The 25,579-nt window shown below is 43.5% G+C and overlaps 1 protein-coding gene across 1 annotated transcript in view; it reads right to left on the bottom strand.

Annotated features, from left to right (window-relative positions):
- Positions 1-25,579, bottom strand: part of SNX30 (sorting nexin family member 30) — a 53,082-nt gene that overhangs the window by 15,959 nt on the left and 11,544 nt on the right. The window contains exons 2-6 of the mRNA XM_075020351.1: positions 15,404-15,592; positions 9,062-9,172; positions 5,215-5,373; positions 2,667-2,862; positions 1,809-2,008 (exon numbers count right to left, since the gene is read on the bottom strand). Of these exons, the coding sequence (XP_074876452.1) occupies positions 1,809-2,008; positions 2,667-2,862; positions 5,215-5,373; positions 9,062-9,172; positions 15,404-15,592 (855 nt within the window). The remainder of the gene's footprint in view (positions 1-1,808; positions 2,009-2,666; positions 2,863-5,214; positions 5,374-9,061; positions 9,173-15,403; positions 15,593-25,579) is intronic.

Raw genomic sequence — 25,579 nt, 5'->3', positions numbered from 1 at the left:
AGCTGCCAGACACTTCCCCAGCTCCGAGTGGGACCCGCCGCTGGCCAAGGCCGAGCCCGTCAGCGATGGCGGGAGCCCTCTGGGAGAACAGGTTGAAGAAGGGGAACCTGCAGCGGGGGAGGAGAGCGGGATGTGAGAGAAAGCCCTGTGCAGGCAGCACGGTCAGCGAGGAAGGAGGGGAGGGGAGGAGGTGCGCCGGAGGAGGTGGATGCCCCCGCAGCCCGTGGTGAGGCGGCAGGCTGTCCCCCCCCAGCCCACGGAGGGGAGTGGACACCCCTGAAGATGGCCGTGACTCCATGGGAAAGCCCACGCTGGAGCAGTCTGTGACTTAAGAACTGCAGCCTGTGGGAAGGACCCATGCCAGAGCAGGGGAAGAGTGAGGAGTCCTCCCCCTAAGGAGGAAGGAGTGGCAGAGACAATGTGTGATGAACTGACCACAGTTCCTCCCAGGGTGGGGAGGAGTGAGCAGCTTCATGGTGCTTTTCTGCTGGCTGGACTTAAACCACAACACTCATGCTCTGTTTATTTGTAAGTACACAAACACACACACACACCCCTTCCTACAGAGTAAGGTTAAGTCTGAACACCCTGGGTCAAGGCTTCCATCTACAGCTCAGGGTGTTCCAGGAATACTTGGGTGTTAATAGTCCTATAAATAAAATGCACCTTGTTTATGCTAGGGTCAACACCATGACTACGAAAGCAAAGAGTATACTCAGGGAATTAGTGCAAAGCCTTCATAAGAATCATTCAGCCAGGCAAGACAAGAGCCATACAACTAGCCATCTGAAGCTGGGAAAAGAAAGCTCTAGGTGTTTCAAATCTCAGTTTGAGAAGTATAGGATGACTAAGATTAAGAAGGACCACTATGTTCAGACTGTAGGTTTAAAACAGGCTATTAGATCTCTAAAGAAGTGCATACCATAGCCTTGTGACAGTTGTTCCAAGTGGCAAGTCCTCAGAAGGAATTTGTTTGTTAGTACCCTATAGAGGGACTGCTAATACATATTGTACCATGGCATTTGGTGAAAAGCTCTAACGGCCAAACTAGAGTCCTTAGGTTCAGTTTTCAGTGCAGTTAACTCAGTAATTCTTTTCCCCGTGCAGTGGAATTGACTACCAATGCTCCTTAACTTCAAGAGAATAAAAACTGCATTGAAGTAGCTATTATTACTTCTGCATAAGCCATAAGATACCAAGTTCCTAGGCTGATTAAGAGTCACAGAACAACATCTTTAAGCAGCTACTTGGTATGCAGAACTCAACAGAACTTTACAACAGATACATCCTGCCCAGGGTATGGGGATGAGAGAGGAAGCAGTGTCTGTCATTTGGACACATGGTTCTAAAAGGAGCCAGCCAACCCTGCTACACAAAAGTGACAGAAGCTGCTAATGCTACCTTTGCTGCAGGGCCAGACACTGACCCAGTAGTGAAGAGCTGAGCCATGACTGACTTTCTGACAATTCAAAGACAAGATTCTAGGCAGCCACAGGATGTCTCCTACAGAGTACCACCTGCCACTCCAATGAATAAGCAACTCTTCAACACTTTGTGTGCACCCTAGCATTACTGACCTTAGCTTGACTGAATAGCAGAGCAGATAGGTAATGCTACCCATGCAGTACCCGGTCAGCATACCTAGGTTTGTTTTGATTAGGAAAACATCCTCCTACCTAATGCATTATTTACTTCCCGACTTTTCCCACCACCAACCCTTCTTGCTATTAGAAAGAATGAACTCAGTGATGCATCACTGCATGCAAACACCAATGACAGTGTCATTTCTGCCACAGGGCTCTCTTTACCTTCATTGACTCCGAGTACAATATATATTCCCTAAGCACAGGCAGGAAGTCTTCTGTCATGTCTTCACTGAGTTCTTCAAGAGCTGTGCAGCAGTTCCCAATACAGGCAGACAACCCTTCCAGTGGCTCCGATAGCTCAACCTCCAGCGCTCCCCAGGTTGAATAAACAGGTCCATATTCTCGTAGTTCCACCAAGTATTCTGCAAAAGGCAGATGGAAAAGTAGATTAACAGAGTAAGAGTGAGGCACAAGGATCTGCAAACACCCACACCAAACAGGAGAAACTATGCACCAAGCTTGGCAAACATTAACTCCCCCAGGAGTCAAGTCTTGTGTTGCATTAGCATCTTAATCGACAGAGCTCTATGGCTGCACAGGTGACAGGTCCAAGTTGCCTCCAGCTTAACTGACCATTCCTACAAGCTTCCAATACAAAGACACTTGCATCTGTGCAGTAGCCAAAGTAACTTTTTTTAAACATATGTAAAACTTGGGTCTGCTAAGACAGGTCTGTAAAGGTTATCTTCATCTAGGAATTCCACCTCTGCTCCGCCAGATGGAATGTACAGGTTTTTCCCTCTGCCAAAAGTCTTTCCAAAAATAACTCTAGTAAGAAAGTAGGTTGGTATAACAACAAGAGCCATTGTAAAAAAAAAATATTTGGAGAATTGAGCTAAAGTAAGATACTGCGTTAGGCTTTGGGCCTGTTTTAAATCTGTAAGAGGCATTAGATTTTGCTCTGTGTGGCCCATTACAGGGCAGAATCATTGACACAAGTTGTCTTGGTCACACCATCAACCAGAATGAGATACAGGCACTCAGACTGAAGTATTGTGATAGAGAACCTTGTGTCCTTACCCAACTGTTCCTTGATAATCCGTTGTGCTATTCTGTCAATGGTACCAAGCTTTAGAGAGAATGTGTCTAGATACTCCCCAATGGCTGCAAACTCCAGTGGCCGACTTCTTAATTTGTAGCCTCCTGTAACGTATTTGACAGACTCCCCCATCTTTGACAGCAATGCCATTCCTTGCTTTTTATAGGCATTAAGATCCTAGGAAGTTAAAAAACCCAAACAGTTTAGAAATATTTCACTTGGTTGTTGGAAGATTAATATAGTGAGAGATACTTTCTAGTCAAGATCAAATCATGTGAAGGCAAGAGATTACATGTGACATGTAGCCTTGGACAAAACCTCACGTTATACAAGTTGTACAGCTGAGCACAGTTTCAAGACTACCTCTGGACAGAGATAAACTATCCAGAAGAATGGTATGAAGTACATTATAAATGAGTTAGTGGTCCACATTTGCACATGGCCAGACTTTCCCATGTTCCTGTACTGTCACCAGGGAAGTAGTGATATTAACAGCTCTGTTTCCACTGATAGTGTTCATGCCATTCATCCATACATACTTTTAACTCATAGCCCACAATACTAGTATTATGCAAATGCACCAGCTGGCTCTGATGACCTAGTACAGAGCTACACATTGCATGCCTATTTGGTCAGCAGTCACATCACACCAGTTGTGTGGTCAGATAGAAGGGAGGAGAAGACTGCACAGAAAACGCACAGCATGGGAAGACTAGCACAGCTTTTCTGCAAGACAGAGGGCAGCTCAGGCTGGGTCAGATGTAGCCATGTTGCCTGCACAGAAAGCTTAAACTTCCTCGTCAATGCTTTACATGTCTGCATAAATCAACATTCAGACAACTTATGTTAACAAGGTTGTTTACCTACAATATTCAGGGGATTCACCTTGACAGCACATCAGAAAAAACTTGTTAGCCAAAACGCCGTCCATTTTGCATTTTACTGCTTCCAGCAGGGGTCACTATTCAACATCGCAAAACAGGATTAAGCGCTCTAACTAGGTTATCCTATGCAGGGGAAGAGATGTTTTCAAATGAAGTAGACCCGTAGAGGCTGAGAATCAAGACATGGTATTACAGACTAGACTAAAAGCTTAAGTGTTCTTTAAAAGAATCCAGCAAACATCTTCAAAACATGTACTATGGTATTCTTTCCAAGTTCTTAGAAGACAAATCTGATTAAGAGAACCTGACATATTAGCAGCTACTATAATTTTGGATTATGTTGGCATTTAAATGCAGTGGGTCCTTGACTCTTGCCTTCTACCTGTCCTAAGCACTATCTGCAAGCAGGCATCAGAAGACAACCCTTTAACTCAAAATTACTCACTTACTCTCTCACACATTCTGGTGTGTTACTGGTCCAAACAGGGAACTTGAAGAAAGGTTGGTTTCTCTTTTTCAGCCAGGAGGTGGTCTCATGACTTTCTGCAGCAACTAAATTCTGAAGTCCTAGCACAATGAACTGACACCTCACTGCTGCAATAGAGCAAGTTCCAACACTAAAGACAGCCAGAAGAACACATGTCCTTTTCCCTCAGCCTCCCTGGATGCTCTGTATTCTCAAGGCAAGCCCTGCCTGGGGCTGAGAATACAGCCCTTACCGTTTATTTTGCAGGGGTGGGAGAAGATGACTAAGCAGCTAAGAAAGTTGCATCATGCATTGACAGCTGAAAAGCAGAACAAAGCTATCTGACATTTAACTATCAAGGTGCTAAACAAATTCTGTATTTCTGGCTTGTTTCAGCAGTTAAGTTCACCATGGAGGGGAAATAAAAGGGAACTGGAGATTCTCACATTACCAGCAAGCAGAGCATGAGCCTGAAGTGAGCTCAAATTAAGTGTCACATTTGAGTGAGCTAGCATAATGTGACATTGGAAAGACGTGCTTTTACAGCTCTCTTCACTTATCAGGTCAAACCCAAGCGTGTGTGTAGGTCCTTCTAGTCTTATTTAAAACGCAGTTCAAAAGACAGCTAAAGAAAATTGCACCGCTTATGGGTGAGTCACACAGAAGATGAGCATGAAGTTGTTGACTGAGAACAAACAAGAATAAGGTCTTCATGCTTAGTTTTGAGGGCAACAAGTACAAGCAGTATAGAAGGCACAGACAAGAAAAAAGTCAAGAAACTTGCAAGCTTTTGTGCAAGAGATCTCTCCTCCTCCACCTTCCTCCTCGCCAAAACAGGATTTTACAAAGTCTACAGTTTTCTAAATTCTGAACCTTTCTTGCATCCAAGGCATATGTTCTAGACACAGCGATACAAAACAAGCAAGTCTGGAGAACTGAATTTGTAAATCTACAGACCACCCCTCCCTTCAAGCAAAGGGAACCCATACAGTTGTCACACACAGGGGTCTGTCACACACAACATTCAGGGTCCCTAACAACTCTCTGGTATTTTAGAGGAAGTTCTGACCTGCATGTGTAGTTTTATTAATGCCTTTTTACCTTCATTTCAAAAGAGACTGCAAAGGTGTCTGTTCTGTTGTCCCTGTCAATGACTGTGTTTGGAAGTTCCTGGCTTACCTTGGCTGTGAGAAACACGTTGAAGTGATCATTAAAAGAAAGCACCGGGTGATCAGTTATTCTCTTCAAGAATTTGTCTAATGCTTTCCTCCTCGTCTCCACAAACTCTTCAGAAAAGCGATCGACAACACCCTTCACCACAAATTTCTCAGGAAGAGGCTGTCAGAGACAAGCAAAATGCACAACATTCAGAAGACCAAAAACTTGTTTCTGCTTTTTGGAAACATACAAAGCAATCAAACTGCAGTCTTAACAGACACTGAAGTGTTATGTTTGCTAACAAGAACCATACATCAGATGGGATGCAAGCCTTGCTCTGAATTACTGTTGAGCTGGTCTGGCCTAATGCTAGAATGCTAGCAATTCTACTGAGTGGCTTCAGCTGAGACCCACACCAGTGAAGCCCAGACAGTCCTCACGCTAGGTACTTCTAGCATAGCTTAGAGAGTTCCCCCCACTGCTATCCATGTTCAAGCTCCAGCTCTAAAAGAGATGCCAGCAGAGCTGCACACTATTCACTACAGCAATTCATGCACACACACACCTTGATGTTAAAGTAAGTCTGTTCAGTCCAAGAAAAACGAGAAAATTTAACAATTCTACTTACTCTTTTCCCCTGCATTCTGAACAAATCCCCTGCTCCTGGACAGGGAGGGCCCTTCTGTAAAGGGCTGATAGTGTTAGTAATAGCACTACACTGAGCAAAGACAGACGAGCATGGTCGAGTGGTCCAGGCTGGAACCTTCCTGAAGCACTTGCACAGTCAGTCATCTATCATAGCTGACATTCTGGAGCACGTTTGTGTAATGTTGGCAGACCTTTGTTACTATCTACTCTTTCACCTTACTCCTATTTTGATACCACCAGTTCATCTCTGCAGTTCAGCTTAACATGTAAGCCCAAGTTTGCCTCCAGACTTGCTAGTTCTGCAATCCCTCCTGTTACAGTAAGACTCCAGACTTCAAAGTACCACTTCAGATGGAAGATAACTCTTCAAGCTTCAGCATGGTTAGTCTCAGCTCTACCACTAGATCTGCTTTTGTTCTCTCCAGACAGCATGGACTCCAAGATTAATATAATTTTTAAAACTGTGCTTTGCATTTTATTCTTGTGAAACAGTCTGCCCAGACAGATAATCTGCTTACTCTTAGACTAGCAATGACAGCCATTTTCACCCAAATCAGGAATCAGAATTCTCCTCTGCAAAGAGTCTTTGTTACCTAAAATCTGTGACAAAAGTAATTCAAAGTAAAAAAACCTGCATATACGTATGCCTTTCCCACCATACCCTAGCTGATGTGGGATGTACATGAAGATTGCACCTCCTAAAAAAACCCAGCCAGCCTGACTTAGCTGCAACACAGCTACGTTTTAAGCACTGTATTTAGTTCTTATAATTTAAGACTTATCTTATTATGCTTAGCATTCAGATTAGTCATTCTAGTTAAACCAGTGTAAGATACACTCTAATTAGACTTCTTCAGAAGAATAATGCTTAGTGCAGTAGTCTTCAGGGAGGAGAAACTCTCTTCCCTTGCTTTGTAAACTTTAGCTGGGACTCTATACTTCAGGAAGTCACTACCTCAGCACCATATGCAGAAGAAAAAGGACAAGGTGGAAGACTAAAGAACCCTAGTTCAACCAAATGCATGCAAACTGCCACTGAATCATCACTAAAGTTTGAGCATTTTAGACCCACAGAAGAGTGCACCTCTATTAGAGAGGCTTCTGCCATTTAATCTGCTTTTAGCAATAGCAGTAGTTATAGTCCTTTACATTTTAGGCCTTTGGAGGTCCATCCCAAGTAGACAGTACACACAGCTAGCAAGTGATATTCTGCTTTAACTGCGTGTTACTTATCTGACTTTTAGTCTTCCAGCTTAAGAGTCTTTCTAACTTTTCCCCACTGCGATATGTGAGCAGGGTTCACTATAGTCACAAATGGCTTCAAGGATCCAAACATCACCAAAGACAAGATCCTTGGCCATGTTAGGCTTATCTTTCTAGTCTAGAGACAGATCTGAGAGCATTTCTACTGTTGTTTGAAAGCACAGATTAGTCTCAGATAATTTAAAAAAAAAAGTTAAAAAAATCAGTAACTAAAGAGATGAAAAGGAACCCCTATTCAGTTTAGTTTTGGCTCCTAAGTGTAGGCTATCATGACATGCTGCACTGAGAAGACACATCATTTGTTACAGGAAGATTTTAGGCGGATTCACTATACCAAGATTAGGAAGACAACCCCGTTTCGGTATTTTGTCAGGCAGAAGGCCTCCAGGGATTGCATTATCTTCAGTTACAAATACAGATACTCTTAGATTGGCTTGAAACATCCTTTCAGAATGCACTTGAGTTACAGTGCACCTGAAACAGCCTTTAGCTTCTATTCCCCATCTACTTCTAGGCAATAAATACATAAAGCATTTAGCAATCTCCCTGCCATACCACTGCATGGAGGAGGTTAACAGGAAATTCCGCAACTGCTAACCTGCGCATAGACAGATAAAAGAGGGCAGCGCATTCTTATGCTTCCAGATTGTCTAAATGAGAGACACTTAAGAGATTGCCTTGTTCTGCAGCCGGTTTCATGTCCAGTATTAGAGCCACTTGTGCCAAATTTGCCATTCTGTGTGCAATGAATTCCAGGTCACAGCAAAGCAGCTTGATTCCCTGGCTGTGACTCACCTTCTGCTACTAGACTATTATTTACTGCCTTGCAGCCTTCAGGCAGGACTGGCAGCCTGTTGGTACACTCAGGAATCTGTACAAGCTTAACCTCAATAGTTCCAGCTGTTCAGGGAACAGGAAGGGAGAAGAGAGTGTCTGGGCAGCTAACACATTAATCTCATGTCTCCCCCTTACCCTGGCAAGCTCACTCTCTCTCTTCTCCTCTCCCTACCCCTCAGTAAATATATTTGGTGCCAGTAAGTGGTGTCACATGATTTTGTGAAGTATTTCTTATCTTTGAGCTATTATTTCACTTAGAGGCAAGTCCCAGAGTAATTAAGGACTTAAATAGCTCTCTACCCTGGAACAACCTAACTGAAAAGTTCTCACATAGCCTAGTCCTTGCTGAGGGAGGGAGAGCAAAGAAACTTCCCCCTCATCCCAGATGGGCAAGCTAAGGTATGCTAGCAGTGTTGCTATTTCCTGATAATTTACCTCCTACAGGCCTTTTTTAATTTCTTTGTTCAAAACAGCTGATGGTGGTGATCCCACAGGCTTCCTACCTTTTCACATCTTCTACAGCATGAAAAACAGACTGCTGAAGATCAGTATCAACCTCTTCGTATCACATAAGGTGGTTGGGTCGCCAGCTTCAGTGACAAGAAGGCGTACAGTAGTTTAGCTAACCTCATTAGCTAAATTTCTGCCTACTGAAGGCATGCAATAACTACCAAGCCAGACGCTAAGATTTGCCAGTCTCTGCTACTAAATGTTAGCACAAATAGTTCTAAAATACCGTCTTTAAAACCAGCTCTAAAGGCCATCTTGAAAACTGACTGAGACTAGGACTTGAAGTACCTGAGTGGCCTTCCATAAGCCTCAGATAATTGGAAACCTAGATATAATAATTGAACAAACAGATGAAGCATATTCCATTTATGCCATAACAAATGTAGTCACCACCCATATTGCCCTACAGGAGGCTGCCAGAGCTCGCTTCTCAGGTGTGCCAACCAAGAAAAGTCTAAGCTTCATCATCAGTCAAGAATGGGAAGCATTTCCCACTCTGCTAGAAGGGAATGAAGTACCGTATTTAAATCCAAAGAGACATATCACCAAATCACCCTTGGAAGACAGATACAGAACTGTCCTTAATAGCAGATTCTTGCTTACTACCTACGGGAATGAGATGCGTTGGCTGAGACTCTTCCAGCTTGTTTCTCAACCAGTCGAAGTCTTGGTACCGCCGGCGGACCGAATACTCTGGCAAATCAAACTCTGCTCGCATGGTCTGGAAAAGAACAGGATACGCTTAGTATGCACAGAAACCTCTCACTTCAGAGCTTAGCAGCAAATGCAGTACAGCCATCACTGGCCAGACAAGCCTTGCATGGGGACTCCATGCCCAAAATCGTGTTTGTAGCCAGCATGACAGAAAGATCCTCTGGCCTTTCAAGCAGTGGGAAAGCCAGCAATAAGAAAAACTTACTACTTGGAGCTGATGTATTCTTAAGATTTATTCATAGTTCATTACATGTTCTGCTCAGATAAGCTTTATGGGAGGAGTCTGTGGAGAGAAGAGTACTGTGCACCATGTAAAGCTCTTGCCAGTTACAAGTTTGCAGGGAAGACTGTGTGAAATCTTCATTCCAAGGATGAGGCTATTTTAGCCATCAAGAAGTAAAAGCAAAGGTATTTAATGACTTGTTTATTCTATGATGTGCAATAACTGTGGGTGAAAAAATGTTTCACCACTGCCCCATATTCCAGAAGTGACAGGCTTCTTACACTCCTTCAAGGCTAAAATATTAGAACATCTAGGTTTGTCAAAGTACTGTTTTTGTTGATTCCTGAGAGGAAGAAACAAGTTTGTTTACATTAAGTTTGTGTATGCCTCATTATAGGTATCAGTACATTAAGTTAAATCTTTAAAGTTTTCATTCTTGAGGGCACAGAGTTAAACTTGCCATTACAAGTTTGAGACAGAAGATAGGTATGCAGAGAAACTGCTGGCAAATGTTTTATCCAGTCCTCGAACAGTTCATAGCCTGGAAAGCTGACTGCATGGGGCCGCTTGCACAGCACATATTGCAACTGCCTAAAAGCACTAATGAAACCGTGTACCAACTAGGAGTCTCTGCTACAGAGCCTGGTATTGCAATAGCCCTGATTGAAAGATAGATGGCCTTTATCATTATGTACCACCAAGAAGCACAGTTCAGGGAAGCCTAGAGAACTATACCTGGTTACTTGCAGCATCAAGAGCATCTTGCAATGGAGGCGATGCCGCAGCGCCAGCACACTACACATCTACAGCTAGACATCAAAGCCACTGCGTTCTGGGGAACGCACCAGCTCTCCTAGCTTTGAACTGGCACTGAGTCCAGCACTAGGTTGCTTTGGCACTCCTAGCCACTACAACCACCTGCTAAATTCCAGCAGAGATTTTGTATTTACCTCCAGACTGAGAGCAACTGCTGCATATGTGGAGAGAGCCAAGTAGCAGCCTTCAAATGCAATCCACCTCTTCACTTGTTCTCTGGATGACTCCAACTCTTCAATTACTGCACTTTACTCCCACCAATCCCCGCTGGGGATCCTGTACAAGTTCTATGCCAGAAATCTCTTTCTAGGGGGAAGCCAGCAGCCTTAGCACACTATCAACAGAACAGTAGCTCTAGTATACTATAAACAGCATGCTAATGTGGTATTACCTATGAAATGGTTTGGTTTCTAGTAAAGGAGGGCATAGAGACAGAGAAAAGAAGAAATCAAACTCACCTCCTCCCTCCTTTGACCTGCTAGCTACAGTAAGAGATACACACATTAGTCTATGGCCTAACATAATGAATGCTCACCAATGGAGCAGATGTGTTTGTAGATGAGGGACTACCAAGACCTAGACATCCACTGCAGGTTTGTGCTTTGCTCAGCTACACCTTGGAATAACACCAGCTTATTTAACGTGTTAGAGTGCCACACTATAAATGAAACTTTTGAGACTTCATATGAACCATTTTCACCTGTTTTGAGTAAAAGACTGAATAGCATTACAGTAGAACAAGATAATTCACACACACGTAGACAACCCTCATCTGCCAGCAGTGTTGACTGCTTTGTTCTGTTAATAGGGCAGCTATACCTCAGCCTTGCCGGAGATGACCAGGAATTTAAAAAAAAAAAAAAAAGTAATGACTTAGTAGTAGGGAGAGCTTTTCTGAACTGGCTGTCACTGGCCTCTTAAAAGAGATCAGACAGTAAATGAATGAGAGTAATCAGGATGTATACACACTACAGTGTCTTATCCTGCAGCATGAGGATGAATGTAAAGTCTGCCATCTGTTAGCACTGAGAACCTTATTACCAAGTAGTCTGCTAACAGTTAAGGAAAACTGTACAGGTACTATTTAGTCTAGACATAGAAAAGCAGGATAAGTCTCAGTGCACAAACTTTACATTAGTTACCATTGATCTCTAGCAAACTGCTACTGCTGCTTTTACACCACAAGCAGATTTGCAAAGTCTTCCATATATCAGGGTTTGTTCCTCAGAGAGAGGGAGATTAAAATACATTATAGCCATCAGCATTTCAGTGTTTGCTGTACAGGTTGTCAAATCTAGACAGCAAATAAGCTTTTCAAAGACTATTTGGACAGAACATAAGGGCACTTCAAGGTTTTAATGATACCTCACTAACACTGATAGAATTTGGATCTCAGATCAAACTGTTCATTAGCTCAGCGCAAGTTGTTTTTTCCACAAAAGGGAAGAGGGTCTTGCCACTGTCCAGGGATGGCAAGTGAAATGTCTGTGGTTTTGACACAGTTTAATTCCTCCTGCTTTCTTAGTAGGATCCATAAATCTCATCTTGCAAGGACATGTGGGAAGGAAGCCGAGAAACTTATGTGCCAGATGTCAATCTCGCAAAAATAACAGGCAAGACATTTCTAGGGATTTATTGAAGACTCCAGCAGTGTGCCAGTAAGTATCACTGTAGTATTCTGGGCTCAATTTTACTTGCTGGAAAGCAGGCAGGTTTACAGACACTATTACCTCTGTTGTTGGAATAATTTTGACTTGAGGCAATGTTAAGGCAATCACCAAGTCCTGGTCTTGTGTAAGATTCTTGTCTTTCTTGAAAGGAGTCAGCAGCCAAACTTAAAAGCTAGCCTGTGATGACTACATGAAAGTATTCTTGTACCCTAGTTCTCATCTCTTACTCGCTACACCTGATTGTGGATTCTCCTCCATGTTACTATTTAAGTTTGGGGCAAAAGTCTTCAACTAGAAGAGGAGGATGGCAGAAGGGAAAGGGAGCAAGGTTGGTGTTCTTGGCAGTTCATAGTTTCATTTGCCTCAAATAGTTTAGCCAGTTTGAAAAAGAGATCATAGCACTTACACCTGCTCCTCTCTAGGGATCAAGCTGTTTCATGTGCTCAGGTAACCTACCCAATGCAGGCACTGGAAGCAGGAGGAGAAGGACAGGAAAAAGAAAACAAGACCTCCACTTCAGTATTGACTGCTTTGAAAGCCTCTCTTCAAGCCTGCAGAGCAACTGCATGACTCTGTGGAATGGCATGCAGCTGTTTAGAACTCCATGGAAAAAGGCACAGAAGGCCTTGCCATCCTAGAAAGTACAATAAAAGTGAGGTTAGAAGTACACTTACTTATGTTTCCCTCCGGAGAGATGACTACCTAACATAAGGCTAAGCTTCATTTTCCCCCTCCCTCCTCAGAAAGATCTGCTTGATAAAATCCCTCTAGAGTGCACATCAGTCTATCTGAAGAGCACAAAGGTGTATCACCAAGAACACTCAAGACACTTCAATCATCACATCCAAGACCAGTTAAGTTCCAGCATGCCTTTTTGGTTTCACTAGCCTCCCTGTATAAGGAGACGGCTGCTAGCAAGAAGAAAACAGGGACAGAAAGAGTTAAGAGAGCCAGGTCTGAATCACTGTCCCCATTATTTTGGGGATTCCCATTACATTCTTTAAATGTGTTCATCCAGAAGACAGTCTGGGAAATGCTACCTGGGTCTTACTGGAAAGCTGTGAAAGCAGGGGCACAAGCAGAACGAAGTAAACTCTAAACTTTCTCCTCAGCTTCCCTGTAAGCCATTGTTTTGGACCAGATGTTTTGGACCCTTCCTCAGCCACCACCATCTGTTGACAAAGGTATCAGTAGATGAGAAGTCGGGGGCATACTGCAAGACTTCTTTTTTGCTGTTACAATGAAGTACCTTTCTAAAGAAAGAAAAAAACCACACAATACAAAAACAAGACTGTGGTCAGGTTACACTCTTCCCTACAGTGGTGTCCAGTCACAACCACAAGCGCACTACAGCACTAGCAATTACATTCCCCTCTTCCACTTAGTGATGCTGCTTTCCTCAGCAAGGAAGTCTTCAGCAAAACTCATCCTAGGACCTATGTTTATCCAAACGTTTGAGGTTCCAGTAGCATTCTTCAGTGGAGAAAGAAAAAAAGCAGCCATCCTTGTCTCCTCATCCAGAGCCACCACAAAGACCCTTTTCAGTCCTTCACAGGTCTCAAACCCTTCTCATGCCAGGCTGCATGGGAGGTGGGGGGAAGCATGGCCTTACACTGATGACAAGAGCAAGGTCTGATATAGAAATTTGACCTACAGCCTGGTGGTGCAAGCATCAGCGCTCATCCTCATCACTGTCTAGGGATTATTCCTGGGCAGATTTTTTGCCATGTTTAATTACTGCTTTCAGCTACAATGGCTGATTGGGCAATTAGTTTGCCATCAAAGAGGCCTTGTTTGTGTGGCAAGAATGAGTCCGACCATTAATACTGCTAGTCTTCCAATAGTCTTTTTTAAACAATGGTAGATAGTGCTAGAGGTGCTAACCCTAGAGGTTAGCCGAAAGTTTACAAGAATAATAAACCCAAAGAGGTGAGGCTTTCATGGTGACTGATAAGAATAAATTACGCACTGTTTCATAATAGTATCGTAATGCTATGATATAGCAGATTTACGTGCTACAGTGAGATCCCAAATAAAACAAGTATTCACAGACAGGTAGGTAGGTATGCAAAATCAGAAGTACAGGATGAGGGGTTTTTTTAATTTAAAAAAGGACACTGTTGGGTAATACATCTGATCTACATACAGTAGATATCTGACCCACTGTCAAGAGTTCTGCTTTAAGAAGGGAAGCCTTGTATGAACACAGGTTTCCAAGAAGAGGAATATTATTAGGGTGCCACTGCATAGAGGTATTTTATCTTGACAGAATAATCAGGTCTTTAATTTAAGGGAGAAATAACATTAGCCAGTTTTAGCCATTTGGGTGTGGAAAGTTATGCCTCATTTTGTGCTTTCTATTCCTTCTGGTCACGTAACAGCTGAAGATTAAGTTGCTCCAAGAAGAAAAGTTTCCCGCAGTACTACTTAGCATTTTCTAGTAGTTAAGATACAGCATTTCTTGCAAGATTAAGACACTTAGAGCAACAAAGAATGACAGGCCTATGTTAAGTGGGCAGTAACAGGTAGCTACTATTTTAGAGAAACCACACTTTCTCCTGTGAGGCCTGAAAGTGGAACTTTGGCATAGACATTCTGAAAAAAAAAAAATCTATGGCCTGTAAAGACTTCCTTATCTCAAAGGTAAATATTCTCTCCAGTGGATAGTGCCATCTAAGTAGGCCAGAGGAAGGTTAATCTTTTTGGACAAGTGGATCAAGTATATTCCAAGTGAAGTTAGTGAAGACTTTGCCTTGGGTAACTACAAGTGCCTAAAACATGTCAACATCACCTAGAAGCTGATGCTAATGAGAATGAGCTAGTTAACAGAAATTAACATTCCAGTTGTGAGTGCAGTAGACTTTTCAGACCACTTTTCCTATTAGTGTAATTAGACTGCATTAATGATTGAACTCCAACACATGCTGAAAAAATCTCTAGCATATTTCTTTTGGTAAGCAGCAGCATTCTTAGGCTACTTAGTTTTAGTAGCAGCTGTACAGCCTTCTGTACCAACAACTGCACGGAAGCTAGTGTATAGTTGAGGATCAAGATTATGATTTAGAATAAGTTGCTGATAGAGGAAGTGTGGTAAACACTTCAAGCAACAAGCTTAAAGCATTTCAGAACATGACAGACACAAAATGTGAGATGATTAACAGTGAATCAACAACAAGGCACATCCCCCTTCAGGGGAGGTAACTCAAACCAAATGGGTGTCAGATTACTTTATATGAACAAACGTTCAAGTTAATGAAAGAAACTGGCCTTGCAAGCTTACAAACAGTTCTATTTAAGAGAGTCAGACACAAAAATCTAAACTGACACATTAAAAGTTTTGCATATTTTCATTCACTGAAGTAGTAACAGTTCTGCTAAGAGAAGTCATACCTTCGACACATTCACAAGGTACTGAAAGACACTAAGTTCTTGTCCTCAAGATAAGAAAATACAATGCAAGGCATAGACATGCAGAATATGACCTAAAAAACTCCCCAAAGTACTATGAATGGAGAATGTTGCTTTGTACCTTTGTTGTAACCCTATATGTGATATATGTCTCCATTGTGCACACGTGTTTTTTGGGATCATCAACAGTAACAAAGAGATCTCTAGTTTCCCCATCCAAGTCATCATCCAGCTGCAGTCTGTTGAGGAGAGAGGAGGAGGAAGCTGGGCTAGAAGTGTCCACAGGTGTGCCATTGGGTAGACTGAGATCCTGTATCGGAGAGAAAAAACAAGTTTTTAATAAGTGAACAGATTCATTGTAAAGCACAGTATTCTCAAAGATGCCACTGACAAGTTCCACTGATATATTTACAAAGGCTATTTATTTCAGCAGCTCCAAGGATAACCCTTCTGCCTCCAAGGATAACCCTTCTCCGGGACATCTGGGCAATCCGCTAAGGTCCGGGCTTTGAGCATTAGGTTGTTCTACTGCCCCACAAGTTGAAGAGGAAGCACATTACCACCACACCTCCCCTTAGTGTGGCGCAACCTTGTTTCTATTCATGAGAAAGTGGAAGTATTGCTGAACCAACAGCTCCTGGTGAGGCTGAAACAACTCTGAAAACAAAACAGCTAGGCAAATCGAGAGACCTACTTATAAGACAGGCTTCAGGCAAAATGGCAGCAGTTTAGCTGACAGGAATGCAGTTAGCCTTCTCCACTGGAGACTCCTACATAGAGTAAGGAGGGCAAACTTTTATCAGAGGCTTCCCATCCCGTCCACTAACTTCCACACGTTGACAGCAGTCAGAGACTGATCTGCCATCACAGCACTACAGAACAATCACAGATCATACACTCCAGCACCAGTGCTTATGTACACCCCCCTTTTGGAGTCCTAAGGCCAGTGAAAACACTTGTGTTTTGCTTGGGGAGGTCCTCATTCCCATCCTCCCAACTACAAGAGTAGCATCCAGTGCCTAGGAAGACAGAGGCTAAAAGAACCAGCAAGTGGCTATTTTAGGAAGAGATGCACAAGGGTTTGGGGAAATCTAATTCCTTGAAACTGACTCAGCAGCAGGGGAAAAAAAACCAACAACAAACCCACTTTATAGCCAACTTCGTACATTCCCACACCTTTGAGTCTCACTCTTTGACACAGATCAACTACTCCATACAGCTAGTAGTTACTTCACATAAATATCACAGCAACTTCACATGTATTCTCTGTTCTGGTTTTGTAGCAGAGGGAGCTGACAGCATGTGACAAGTTGTACAATATTTAGGAACATCTGACAACAGTATTAGAAAGTCCCAAAGATCCATGGCTCTACTTTTCAAAGTGAGGACTTTGGGGTTTTGTTGGTTTTTTTCTTTTAACTAGTAGTACAAGAATAGATTTATCCACAGAGCATTTCCCTTGTAAGGACAAAGGTTCCTCTGGTTGCTAGACAGAGAAACCGCTACAGCTGAGCAACACATTAACTAGAAGTGTTTTAGTTTTAGAATTACTGCTTAGCCCCAGCTTCACACAATCCTTAAGTGGCTAAATGAAACATGTAATCTTAGCAGAGCAATCCTGTTTGTGTAAGATCCTCTTTGTCCATCAGTATTCCTTATGCAATTGTAGTTTATGTTCCAGCCAGACAAGGGTAGTCCCTGTCTTCAACAGAAGTCCTCCTTTGTTCAAGGGTTCAGAATTACAGATGAGAGCTTCAACTTAAAGCCACTTACAAAGGTCTGCATTTGCCAGTGGCTAAGACCTGGTCTAAGTTCCTACCAGTCTTTGTCACAAACCCATCATGGGACTACTGGATTTTACAGACAGTCCTCTGCCTGTTGCATTCCTGCACAACTGTGGTAGTATTGCTCTTTACCTTGAGGATTGCCTTATGAAGTAGCAAGAATAATGCTTTAGCCTAGACATTTTTGGAAAGTGGTGACCTAAACTACTGTCTACTAAGAGAGAGGTTAGATACATTCTCCCAGATAATGCTTAGAAGCGGTTGCCAACAGATGAGAGACTTCAGATTTAACTGGCAAGTGAGAAAGAATTGGAAGGTAGGCACTCATATGCTCTCTTAAGAGAGCAAAAGAGCAGGATGAGCATGGCACAGCTTGCCAGCTCATACAGGAGGTAGACAGCTTTGACAACACAAGCACGTGGCTCAGACTCCACATAGCAGGAGCGTGTACAACAGGAAGAAGCAACACTACAATAACTCAGCAGATAAGGAGTTCTGTTGGAGTTACACAAACAGAATAAGCAGAAGACAGGATAAGATTAGCAACAGGAGATGGCTTCAGAAAATCTGCAGTTCAGTGAGACAGGAGAATTTGGCTCAGCAAAGAGCAAAGCAAACCCTGGGACACTGCAGTAGCTGTAGACAAATCTGTTCCTGTTTCCAAAAGGAAAAGACAGCTCTTCATTGCTCATGTGCAATAAGCATTAGTATAAGACAAGTTGTGCCAGAACTGCAGCCAGTCAAATTCTAAGCCTCCACTATGGAAATGAATTAACCTGTGAAAACAGCTTAAGCCTGGTTGCACGTGAGATCTCAAAAACTTTTAACAAAACCTTCCGAAAGAGAGCTTAAAGAATGTGATGGAATCTGCTTAAAATACGAAAACTCTGCATCAAGGTGTCAGAACAACCGGAGAAAGGACCAAAATATGGAGCTTGCAGCCACTTGCATGAAGTTAGCGACTTTCCTCACCAATTCTTTTGGAAGATAACAATATCATACTAGCATGTCTTGCACTTCTTAAGCAGGGCAGGGGTTTGTGAAGGCTGGAATCCATTTCAGTCCACTTGAGTGTGTTCTTGCAATCATGGGTCCTGTGGAATGTCTCAGGTCTTAAAATAAAGGCTGTGATAGTTTTACCTGATCTCAGCCTTAGATGAAACACCCCAGATCTAGATCAAGTAACGCTTCTAGAGCAACTCTGGTGAGGAGCAGGAGGGCTGCTAGCTGTGGTAGGGGGTAAAGGACAAAGGATGCATACATTGAAAGTACTACTGTGCTATACTGCCTCATCTGCGATGGCAGAACCCTCCTGGCAGTCACAGCTGGAATCATGCCCTGCTACTTAGCTAGTTTTTAGCAGTTGAAGAGCAAGTTAGAAGCTAGCTATTTGTCCTTCCTAATAGGTGGGGCCTCTTAGCTTACTGCACAAGGAACAATGCTTATGAGTGCTGAACCTTCATTTATCAGCAGGCAGGATCAGTTTGCTGAAGTCTTATGCTATTGCTAGAAAGAGGTAGGCTTTGAAGTGTCTCAGCAGATGGCCTAGCAATCTAAGTTGTCTCAGGCTGTAATCCTTTCAGCAGAGGACCTCCTTGTCACATTAATTGGCACTGGCTTTCTTCCATGGACTTGGGGGATTTTTTGCAGTTGGGGAAGCAAGACTGTATCATCTGTTCTATTCTGCTTTTACCACAGAAAGAGCAGTATGTCCTGCAAAGCCTAGCAGGAAAGGAGATCTGCAGCCATCTGCATTTCTACCTGTTGGTCTAGTTATCATATCCACAAGCATTTGAAATACCGACTAGTACTAATTGTTTTATGTAACAAAGAGTCTGACTTCAGTGCCAGGGACTCATGCATCAGCTTCACCTTTAGTGCACTACATAGCTGCTCATCCACTGTTTCAAGTGCCTATCTGCATTATCAGAGATCAGCTCAGTCCAAGTCCCAGCAGGTACCTACTGCTCGCAAAGCTCTTCACAGAAAAAAAACCTTTTCATCACAGCACCTGTTACTCACAGTACAGTCAGCCTGCCATCAGTCCCACAGCAAGGAGGAGAGGACGCTGCTTCTGCAGCCAGGCAGATGGAATGGAGGACAGGTTCTGTCAAGACACTCTTCAAGTCTTAGAGAGTATCCAAGAGCAAAGGTCCTTAGCCTCTGTCTCTCACCTCCTCAGGCCAGTCTCATAGCTTTGTCACCTGCTGAAGCAGGTCAGGTGAAGGTCTAGCAAGGCCTGGATCACAACCTACAGCAGATATAGTATGACATTCAGGCCTTCAGTTTCATGATCTACTGGTTAAGTACTAGGCTTTTGTGCACAGTTGTACAATCATCTACAGGCAGACTCTTCACATATTCCTGTGGAGTTTGTAGGATTCCCCAAGACACCCAAATTTATGAGTACATGAGACCAGATGACTCCAGTAGCACATGTTTTATATCCTACAGTGCAGGGCAAGTAGGAACTAACTGCCTATATTGGAAATGCATGAGCCCTGCCAACTATGCAGGCTGCTATCTGGTAAGGAAGCAGTTTCACATTCTTTTACTGTATTATGCAGTCCAAGCACCTTGACTAGTTAGCCTGCCCAGAAACAGATACTAAATCTATCAAGAACTTCAATTCATCCAAGTTTAAAATTCAGCTGAATTATATAAACTTGAAGTCTGCATGTGAGATGCAAAATTAGTTGGGAAGTTTCCAGCTGATGTCATCTTCTCCCTCCTTCATCCTCCCAGGAGATTTTCCAAGACTCTGGATTTACAGAGCAGCTTGGATCCGCATAAAGTGAAACCCCAGGGGCTTGGTATTCCATCTTCTGAATGGCAGCCTCCCCTAATGGAGTAGTACACACCAAAGAAAGCATCCAGGATTCAATCCCTGAAGGCTAAAAAAGGGTCTAAAATTCTGTAGGTATTGGTTATTGTCAAGTGAAGATCATGCGGTCTTCTGCTGACTTAAGTGCAGTTAGTCAATACTGCAGCTTCTACAAATGGAAATTTTAGTTTTTACCTATCCTGGCTTAGCAAGTGTACAGCTTACCCAGATAGCTCTGCTATCTAAGCAGTAGTCCATGAAGGAAGTGGAAGAGGTGGTTTAGCTAGGTCTTCCAAACACAGATAAGCTCATCTCTGGAAACGGTTAGCCTAAAACCACCTGATGTTGCAAGCACACGGCTCTCATTCAACAAGTATTAGATGATAGTAAGAGACATTTAGAAATGTTGCTGTTTAGACACAAGTGGTGCACTTAACCCCAAATATCCCTCCCTACCTCAGGCACCTTACAGTCAGGCCTGTACTACTACTACAGCCTTACTGCTTCACTTCTGAAATTTGGAGTGCTGTGCCTTTCTCCCTGTGTTTCAAGGCATTCCATTGCTTTTTGCCATCCGTTTCCCAGAGAGACACATAACCACAGACACAGTCATGTCAAGAGGACAATGATTCCACACAACAACTGCAGCTGGTTTCTGCAACAACCCTTACCTTTGTACCTTCAGTACAGAACAATAAGCCATAGCAGAATTGCTGCTGGTGACTGGAAGACTAAAACGGTTTAGACATAAGTGTTCCCAAGAACACTATAAAAGCTTGCATTAACTTGGCTTTCCCAGACCTGTTCATAGCACTACTTGTCTCATCCCAGAAAGTTTTGAAAGCAGGTATTTTTTTGTTTATAGAGTTCTCTGCCACTGGCCTGTACAGGTCAGCTCTGCATAGAAAGAAAGTACATTTCCATCCTCTAGTCCATCTAGATCAATTCATCTGTCACTGACAGCATAGTATCCTATTAAAAGACCTCACTGAGCATTTCTGTAGTGAAATGTCAGTCTGCATATGACTATTATCCAATACCAGCTCCAGACAGCTACCTAAACTTCTCTTCAGGTAGAGAACAAGGGAAGAAAAGGCATTGTTTCCCCTTTACGTATGTTCGGTTTCATTCTCTACCAGGCATCAGCATCATACTTTGTTTACTACAGGTCACCTTTGTTACCCCACACATATCTGAGGTAGATATGAGGTACTGCGTGTCTCCTCCTCTTGCACTTGTCTTTGGGCAGCTACTTTAAGGCAAGAGTGACCCAAGTGGGGGATCCAGACTGGAGAGAAGGGAGAATGCTCTGGCCACCACAGGGAAGGGAGGATAAGACAGCAGTCTTGCTCTACAAGATCTAAAAAAATCAAGCAAAACCCCCATAGTTAAACTCCAAAACCCCTATTTGTTCCTGGGAGGAAGTACCACATTTCTACATTGATCCACAAACAAGAGAGTGCTAAGTTGTAGTTTGACAAGAACTGTGAAAATCAACTTCTAAGGCTGGACTTACCCTCCTGGGAAAGGGTAAGTTGTTACGTGTACACCAGCTTCTGACATCCTTTTCCAATAACGGGAAGGACAGTACAGTATGTGTGGGTGTACTTACAAGGAACAAGATTATACCCTGAGAAAAGGTCAGTGTTTTCCACTACATTAATCATCTAGAATCAGACTGCAAGGTTGAGGCTATTTTGAGAGCAACAAAGACTAAGCTCAAATCAGAAGCAATTCTTCTTGCTCTTACCTGGAAATGTGTCAGCAGAGGAGGGACAGTACTGGGTGCGGAGGACACAAGCCCAGATTTTTACTTCCTAGCCCTGGATGGTATTACGCAGCAAGTCTGTGGGTCCTGCAGCATTGGGTAGAAAGCCCCTAACTCTAATGGGGCATGCATACCACACCTGGCCCAAGCCTCATCTCTACAGTTCCTGTAGTACCACTGGTATTCTGCCCATCTCACCAAAAAGCCACTAGATAAAGACTGGATCAATTTGCTCTCATGATCTTTTTAAATAGGTGTCAGAGTACAGCATGCTGCCAAGTCATGAGTCTGATGACTTTGTTCTGGAGTTCATCACTCGAACTACTGTTTCCACTCTGTAGCTCCGAGTTGCCTGGAGTATCCCTGAAATAATAAGAATTTCACATGCAGCAGCTGACTATAATGGCATGCAGTTTGGTACCACTCAAGACCTGGGAGCATTCTTGCTTATAAAGTATCATACTTGGAAAAGTGTTTCTTTGCACTTTGCCTAGACAGAGAAACACTGGAACAAGCTTCACAGAGACACTACATGATTGATACAAACACTTTCCAAGCCTTCTCATGCAGGTCATGGGATTCCCACCTCTTTCCCGAGGGTAACAGCCAAGTTTTATACGATGGATTATTTTACTTTGTGGTTTGTTTTCCCATAAGTCATCACAGTTAAGCTAACCAGAGCAAGAACGTGGGCATAGAAGCATTTCCTGCCAACAGCATTTTCAGCAAGAGCAATAAGCCATCTCCTACCTCTGTTGCTGAAGTCTTTAGGGACTTGGTTACAATACAGCTCAGTTTCAGCCTTCCTGTGCACAGGGGTAAAGGGGGCTGTCACAAGAAGGTGTCAAGTACCACATCAGACCATCTGTTCATACAGTCTGGCTATATGTCTGTCTTCTCACAGAGTCCTTAAGATGGTGGCCTCTTCTCCCAGTCTGGAAGGGGAACTGTGCAGTATCACACTGAAGCTAAATGTGGTTCAGGTTACACTGTAAAAAGGAGGACTATGAGTGGCGTCTCACTGACGTTTTACAGCAGTTAAAACAAGTCCTTCAATATTAGTAATAAACCATGTTCCTCTGATACTTTGTGCACAGGTCAAAAGGCAGATGAAATGGGTTGTTATTTGAAGCAGACATTAATTAGGCAAAATGTAAAGAGATAAGACATACTTTTGTCTTATTAATGCTCACCTGCCTGACATGTACTTCCCAGTATCCTTTGAAAAGGAAGGAAAGCGCGAGGAGTAACTGGATGCTAGCCCCATCTTATAGCTCCCTTACTGTGGCAAGGTATTTTAAATGCAAAGAGGTATTTTAACACATCCACAGGATGAACTGTTCTCTTGGAAGAAACAGTTCCAGATGCAAGGTTAGCTCCTACATCTGTTTACAAAGCACTAGTGTCCTCACAGAAAGCCTTATCCATCTTCCTAAGCAAAAAGCCAGTCTGGCAACTGTCCAGTAAGATTAATTCAGTTATGTTTAAGCTGTAGAAAGTAGTAGAAAAGTGCCTGTGACCCAAGGAAAGCATAGATTTTAACATTTGGGCAGACTTAGATTTGCATCCTTTAGCAGAGCTAAAGCTTCTTTCTTCCTTCTACAGTTCTCAGTAGAAAGCAATAAGCACCAACTCCACTCTATCTTCAAAGATCTCCACAAATGGCAGAAGCTAGATGACTTGAGAAACATTTAGAAAAACGTAGGCCTTTTGAGACAAGTCTCCAGTTACTCTCCTCTAGCTCTTAAGTTCCGCATCCATCTGTAAGGAGTTTCTTCCAACAATATTGTTTGTTATAAGACTTGAATTATTATCAGAAGGGTTCTGCAGCTGTATGCACAGGAACATCATTACCCATTTTAACATGCTAAAGAGCACCTTGTTAATGAACAAGCTTAACACACCCAGTGTTTTGTTTAAAGCTTCATTTTCAGAACCTGAGCTCTGACCTTCTAAATAGCAAAGCAGCAGCCAGGATTCAATTCAGACCATGAGCAGGAAAACTTGAATCCAGCATATGACTAGGAGTCATTCCCAATCCAAGCAGCCAGATTTATATCTGATTACAGATGGAACAGTTTGTTAAGCTTGTCCAAACTAAACTGCTTTCTCCTAGAAACATACGGCTTTGTGTTAAAGCTCTGCAGACATACCATGCAGCAGTTTTTTTCCCTGTTCTCACTTTAGAAGTAGGTTTAGCTGCATCAGTTATCTAGGTAGCCAGTGTCACTGAAGTGCCAATTTGGCTGAGACGTTTTTGAGAGTAAACAGTAGTATTTTTTAAATGTGTGTGGCAGGTTGACCCTGGCTGGACACCAGGTGCCCACCAAAGCCATTCTATCACTCCCCCCTCCTCAGCTGGACAGGGGGAAGAAAATATAACAAAAGGCTTGTGGGTTGAGATAAGGACAGGAGAGATCACTCACCAATTACTGTCACAGGCAAAACAGACTCAACTTGGGGAAAATTAACTCAATTTATTACCAGTCAACCAGAGTAGGGTAATGAGAAATAAAACCAAATCTCAGAACACCTTCCCCCACCCCTCCCTCTTTCCCGGGCACAACTTCACTCCCAATTCTCTACCTATCCCCCCCAGTGGCACAGGAGGATGGGGAATAGGGTTTACGGTCAGTTCGTCACACTTTATTTCCCCTGCTTCATCCTCCTCAGGGGCAGGACTCATCACACTCTTCCCCTGCTCCAGCACGGGGTCCCACCCACAGGAGACAGTTCTCCACGAACTTCTCCAACGTGGGTCCTTCCCATGGGCTGCAGTTCTTTATGAACTGCTCCAGCATGGGTCCCTTCCATGGTGTGCAGTCCTTTAAAGCACAGACTGCTCCAGCGTGGGTCCCCCACGGGGTCACAAGTCCTGCCAGAAAACCTGCTCCAGCGTGGGCTCCTCTCTCCACGGGTCTGCAGGTCCTGCCAGGAGCCTGCTCCAGCATGGGCTTCCCATGGGGTCACAGCCTCCCTCTGGCACCCGCCTGCTCCGGCGTGGGGTCCTCCCTGGGCTGCAGGTGGAGATCTGCTCCACCGTGGACCTTCCTGGGCTTCAGGGGGACAGCCTGCCTCACCAGGGTCTTCCCCACGGGCTGCAGGGGAATCTCTGCTCTGGCGCCTGGAGCATCTCCTCCCCCTCCTTCTGCACTGACCTTGGTGTCTGCAGGATTGTTTCTCTTACATGTTCTCACTCCTCTCTCCGGCTGCTGTTTCTGTGTGTCCCACAACTTTTTTTCCTTCTAAAAAGGAAGCTACCACTATCGCTGATGGGCTCGGCCTTGGCCGGTGGCGGGTCCATATTAGAGCCGGCTGGTATGGGCTCTGTCAGACACAGAGGAAGCTTCCAGCAGCTTCTCACAGAAGCCACCCCTGTAACCCCCCTGCTATCAAAACCTTGCCACACAAAGCCAATACAATGTGAACAGATGCAAAGGACTGGGGAGCAGCAGAGAGAAGAAACATGAAGGAAAGAGATAATAGAGGGCTCGGAACCACTGTAGTATCCTGCTGAATACTTTAAACAAGCAAGAATACACTTCCATATTGCACTATGATGTGGGTTTCCTCATGCTCACTGTTTTAGATGAGTTGCATTAGCATTTCCCCACACAAGATCAGTGGAGGTTTCATGAGAGCAAGTCAGACTGATGAGATATCACTGTGCAAGTAAAGGAGGCTGAGATATGCAAAGGGGAGAACTCATATTTTCATCTCAAACCCTGGAAAAGCTGGAGTAGTGTGCTTTTGGAGAGGCTCTCAGAGTTAGTTGATGTAGGTACAATTTAAGGGATAGCCCTCCACCATGTTTGCTGATAAACAAGACATTTTCCAGCAGAAAGGCATTTGCTCCCAGAGGGGTAAAACAAATAAAGTGTGTATCTGCTGAAAAAACAAAACAAAACAACCAAAAAGCAC

The sequence above is a fragment of the Buteo buteo genome, chromosome Z, assembly GCF_964188355.1.
Source record: "Buteo buteo chromosome Z, bButBut1.hap1.1, whole genome shotgun sequence".
NCBI lineage: Eukaryota > Metazoa > Chordata > Aves > Accipitriformes > Accipitridae > Buteo > Buteo buteo.
The sequence above is the reverse complement of the archived record's forward strand: the minus strand, read 5'-3'. Positions and strand labels throughout refer to the sequence as shown.